Source organism: Morone saxatilis, unplaced genomic scaffold (assembly GCF_004916995.1).
Source record: "Morone saxatilis isolate NCDOM2014 unplaced genomic scaffold, NCSU_SB_2.0 Contig14, whole genome shotgun sequence".
NCBI classification, from domain to species: Eukaryota; Metazoa; Chordata; class Actinopteri; family Moronidae; genus Morone; species Morone saxatilis.
The window spans coordinates 5,382,948-5,388,903 of NW_023339696.1; the positions used below are offsets into that span (position 1 = coordinate 5,382,948).

A 5,956-nucleotide genomic window follows, 5' to 3' on the forward strand; every position below is an offset into this window, starting at 1 on the left:
TTAATTGAAATAAATATACTTACTTTCCACTGCTGGATATATTATATTGAATTATTATTATTACTGACACATTAATGTATATGCAGCATTTTAAAGTTGTAGGTGCAGTTTATTTACTGTACACACTGAACACAAAGTTAGGTCATACATGTAGGTATTGTTGTTTTAAATGCAATTTATCATAATACATTCATCTACTTTGCATAAGCAACAGCTGTTTGTAGCTTAGATGATCTGATGTTGAAATATAAAACTTTACTAGAGGTAGTTAGAACAGCAACCAACATAGCCACAGTTTTAATCTACAGTTTCAGTGCTTTCTTTCTCTTTTGGTAAATTACAAGGTGAACATTGAGCTTTGTGAGAGATCAGTGCTGCTCTCCTGGACTGGAGTTCTTCTTAAATGTTGACACCACTTTATGAGCTCAATAATGTTTATCAGCACATAATGTATCCAAGTTTTAGTATAATAATATCTTCAGTACTATTTATGAATCAAAAGGCATCAAGATGACTACTGTGCAGTCATACACCACAAAACAATTATGTGTTGTCATCAGGTCTGACTACAACATTAATCCATAAGAAGTCCTTTTTGCTCAACATTTAATATCCCATTTCTTTTTACACGAAAATGCTGAGAAAAATCTAAATGTCATTGGTAGTGTAAGTTTAATCATTCCATTAATATCAGACAAACAAAGACTCGACAAATGTTCTGGAGGAGGTTGAGTTTTATTTGGAAATCTGACAGGCATGGCTGAACAGTGAGCTCTCACCTTAAACAAAAAAACAAAAAAAAATCAAGACAGCAGCACTACAGGTAAACGATACTAGTGTTTGAGAATGTAATATTAAACATAAATCAACTTGCACACATCCTGCACTCGTGTCATTCACACACGCTCACATACACACACACACACACACACACGCACACACACACACACGCTCGCACACTGTCAACTCCATGTCAACATGTGGACATCCTCCATTAATAATCACACTACATCCAGAGGAATTCCAAGCACTTAGAACAATTACCCACAGTGCAATTAATCTAACTATACACAGATAATTTATATATTTTGTGGTATATAGGGTATTCAATAAACATTATTCCATTTAGACAGTTTCATTAAGTCAAAATCTTCATAACTTTCCATAAATAGTGAAAAAAAATATGTCTTGTCAGTTCCCTCACCACTGTGATTCAAAAATGGTCCCAGAAAAGAACATGAAAAAATAAAACACTAATGTGCACGATTTTTCAGCAGTCTCAAAACAGAAAATGATCAAAACCACCAACAAAAAACAAAAACTTAAGGAGGGGAATGGGCAGAGGGAGAAACGTTGATACTCACACACTCACAGCACAGACTGGTTACTACATTTACAGGGGGTGGAGGGACTCTGGATCACTGTACAGGTTAAGATCAGACAACAAATCAAGCAGACTGTCCACACATCATCCCACAACAACCAATACATCTTCATGCCCGTTCTGTACGCACGAGACCTGACACAACTGGATGGCTTTAAACAATATGGATAGATCACATCTATTGAGGACACAGCTGTCAAGTCGACCGCCAACATGTTTCTGTTGCCATCCCATCCTGTCAGACCCACGGGGTGTAATGGAAGTAGGTGAAAATCTCCTATTTGTTCTTGCTGCTTTGATGTGGAATGAATGAGATGATGTTATGTTGCAGACACTTATTTTGTAGATAGGATGAGGGCCACAATGAGCCCGTAAAGCCCCAGCACCTCGGCAAAGATCAAGATCAGGATCATGCCCACAAAAAGCCGGGGCTGCTGGGCGGTGCCCCTCACACCGGCGTCGCCCACGATGCCAATGGCGAACCCGGCCGCCAGACCGCTCAGGCCCACGCTCAGACCAGCACCGAGATGCAAGAAACTCCTGTTGAGGGGACACCAAGAAAAGAGAACCCATTTAGTCACATTTTGGCAATAATACAGTATGAAAGGGAGGGTGAGTGTTTGATATCCAAAATAATTAGTATTATTTTAAGACACATTTCACCCAAATAGCTAAACACATCTATCTTATAATCAAAATTGTCAGTGAGAACCCATATATGACTACCAAGAGCAGCAGCAAGTAAAGTAAAGCAAAAAATCGACAATTATAGTATTTTTAAAATGTGGTTGAGGTGTAAGTTATTCATTTCTCTCTCATCCTTCCAGGTGAGGGTGGTGTGGGTGTACACTGAACAGTCCTGTACCGCTCCATATCGCTCTGTACTCACTGAGCCTGGAGCAATTTGATCAAATCCCTCTCGTATCTAAAATAATCAAACTAAAACCAAAGAACCTGTAACTGCTGTTTCCCTGCGACTTCACAACCACTGAAAACGTCAAATTCTGATAAAAGCAAACTGGGTCGCTTTTAAATCTGCATTAAGCAATAGTTCTATTGTCAATATTATCAATGAGGGCCTAGTGGTCAAGCCACATTAACACTTCAGTATGAAACTGTTCCAGAAAACAAGTTTTGACAGGTTAACCGTTTACTACCCAGCAAAGAGCCAGATGTAGAAAATGCACCATGAAGTTGATCAAAACAGAGGTAAAGGCCAGTGAATATTGGTCTTAAATTCATCAGTTGTTTCATCTGTGTTTGTGACTCGAAGACGTTGGGGGTTGTTTGCATGTATGTGCTTCAACTCATAAGCGTACAAACCACGCTCACTAACGACACGAGCAGAAAGAATATGTAAATGTAAAAAAAGTGTTTTAATCAGCTATTGTATTGGAGGTATGTCTTACTTGTAGAGAGTGACTCTCTCGGAGATGTTGTTTGCTATCAGCACAGCCACCACCAGCCCGTAGATGGCGATGATACCAGCCATGACCACGGGGATGATGGACTTCATGATGAGCTCTGGCCGCATCACGGACATGGCAGCGATGCCTGTGCCGCTCTTCGCTGTGCCGTACGCCGCTCCTAATGCTGAGTGAGAGAGAAGAGAGGTCCTGTTATTTCTTCACTTAATCCGGAAGAGATATGGATTCAGGTGGAGCTACGCAAGAATGATTCATCAGGTTGACTTATTTCAATTCTCTTCCCGAACAAGCTGGATCTGACTCACGCATTGTCCTGACGTAGAGGTAACAGACAAAATGAAACAGTGAAACATGTTCGACTGCCAGTCCTCTCCTGAGAACTGAGAAATTAAAGTGATACAAAAAAAGAGGCTTACTTGCAAATCCCACTAGTGAATCTATTTTTAAGGTTTCCTAACAAACACTTTAAAAACGTGACACGTGGTGGCTCACTCTGGTAACTTCAATTCTTTATTATGACTTATGACTTATGTCTTCATGTCACAAATGGTGTCACTGCCAAGCTCCCATTTCTGCTCCGCTGTCACTTCATGTTTCATTCATGTTGTCTGCTTATCACACATTTGTAATTTCTGTTCAGAATACCAGTGAATGTGAAACAATCCGCAGTAATACAGTGGGCCTGCCTGCAATAATTCCCACTTTTACAAAAATCTCTTCTTGTTTGATTCCCTCTTCTTTTAGCTGCTCTTATTTATGTTCGATTTGTCTTCCTGTCTGATGTTTATAATTAGAATGATTTTGTTAATGTGTTTTTTTGTATAAGCCCGAAGCCCTTCTTTCCTCCCCTGAGCTCTATTACTGTATGTCTTTCATCTAGCTTTAGTTGTGCAAATAAGACTAGAAGACTGAAGACAACCATGTGAATCTTACAATTTTCTGTTTTTACTGACACTGTGTCAGAGGCGTTGATTGATCTATATCAAGCGGCTAGTTGATGCAACACCTGTCTCACATCTGTCTTTCACCGAGCAACCTACACCATCCACTGGAGCGGTTCACCTACACACATCATTCAACACGATGGGGCTCAATAAACCAGAAACAGACAATCCACAGTGATCGGCGCTCCTCTTTGTTACGGCATCAATCTGCTTTGATGGCAACCAGCAGTGAGCAACTCGGACTGAATACAGGTTACCTGCTCGCCATCGAGTGCAGCTGGAAGCGAATGAATAAATAAATCGCACGACACCACTTCTCACATGCTGCTGTGGGCGTGTTGACACTTTCCAGGGCTATGTTCTCAGACTACAAGCAATTGTTTGTGTGCATTGTGTTAATAAGCCACCCAGCATTTTCCTCCAACAATTCTAACAGCTCTGTACAAAGCAGCACTTTTCTTTATGTTCTGGGAGGGAAAGGCCACACAAAGGAGCAATCCCAGAAAGTACAATTATGAGTTTTCTGTAGCTCTTCTTTGCGTTAAAGTGACACATAACTTTCTGAAACCTCCCATTTTCAGTGCATCATACATCATTTATCATTCTGCGCTGCATGCTTTCCCACGGTACCCTGAAAGGCAATACATTTGCATCTCATAGATAATGAATGGGGGTGGACATCACATTTCTGTCCAGTGAGTCTTCAGCCTTACACATGATTGATTGAGCCGAGAGTTGTATTGATTAAAAGCAAAAACTATATTTTACAGCCAAATGACAGTGCTGGATCAAAGTGTCTCTGTACGATTTCTAACAGAGTCTGAACGATACATCCGCCAGATGAGCATGAGAAACTGCAGTAGAGAATGTCTGAAGTAATTTAGAAACTAACCATTAGCTTTAGCTTATAGAGAACTGGAGAGTTTATTTTCCAACTGCAACAATTACTCAATAACCAAATGTTTGCCATTTGTTAGAAACAAATATTGGCCAGTATAATGGAGTCAGCCTCATAAATCCAGTATTGATCAAGCCTTCATTTCCAGTTCTGAGTTGAACAACAAACATGAGCTACGAACACCTCTAGCATACGTAGCAGTAAGACACGTCAACACAAAGTGTAAGGAAGTCTTCTGCCCTACATTAAAATAAAACCCAGAGTTAATTACAGGTGCACTGATCCAGTTGGGTGTCAGCCAGGAGGTGACCCACCCACGATGTGACACACCGCATTAAATACAGTTTCCTTGCCATTGTCGTTATACAATGGCAAGTGTTTCTGCTATCGGTTACATTCTTTCAGGCACAACAGACATACACAGACTTTAGTCTCCAATGCTACAACAATCCCTAATGTAACCCTACATATAAATTATTCCAACTTCCCTACAGCGTGGCGTAACGATTTTACATTTAGGGGGGGAAAAAAAACCCACTAGTATTGGATTGGTACGGCAGATACTGTGGATTTAGGTATTGTAATTACATCAGGAGATAAACAGTTTGTGCATCAACAGATTTACCATCTTAAACATGACATTTATGAGCCCTCACCCAGTGAACAAACTCCACAAAGTGTCATTATGGAATCATCATATGTGCAGCAATAGGAATCACCTGAGTGCCTCAACTTCCCCCAAAACCATTGCATGAGCACGACGTATATTCTGCATAACTAATGTTATTTCCTCTTTGACAGACTGGGTGGACCCCGCCTCCAGCCTCCAGTGCATGCTGAACGGTGATAGGCGGCAGTACTAGTAATGAATGGATGGCTTCACCCTTTAATTCCCCACACTGATGTTGAGGCCTTAACGCTGGCCCTCCTGCAATACAGCTCCTAACAACAAATGGGAGGCACGCTCCGGCTGCAATCTCAGCAACAACCGTATTTATCTTATAACCAATGAAGACCTGGGCCTCGCTGTAGTGGAAAAAGGACTTCATTTGGACAGATTAAGGGATGGTCTGATCGGCAGCTGCCACCTCACTGAGGGTCTGCGTCACCAGCCAGCATCCACCAGGAAACAGCATCACAGCTATGATATAACAGCACATAGCGTGGCTCACACAGGGCAGAGCCGACTATAACGTTAGCAGTGTGAGGAGCCAGTGGTCAGCAGCTCGATGTCGGTGCGAACACCTCCCTACCTCCCCCCTGCCTCCCACCACCACCCCCCCACCGCCTCGCATCCCCGGCA

General features: G+C 41.6%; 1 protein-coding gene across 1 annotated transcript; it reads right to left on the reverse strand.

Moving 5' to 3' along the window:
- Positions 1-714: 714 nt before the first annotated feature.
- Positions 715-2,977, reverse strand: atp6v0ca (ATPase H+ transporting V0 subunit ca; the record flags this gene model as incomplete). The annotated part of the gene is given in 2 exon segments (XM_035655392.1): positions 715-1,924; positions 2,794-2,977. Coding segments are annotated over 2 exon segments (389 nt in total), but the record flags the coding sequence as incomplete, so codon positions are not given.
- Between the last annotated feature and the right edge of the window lie 2,979 nt (positions 2,978-5,956).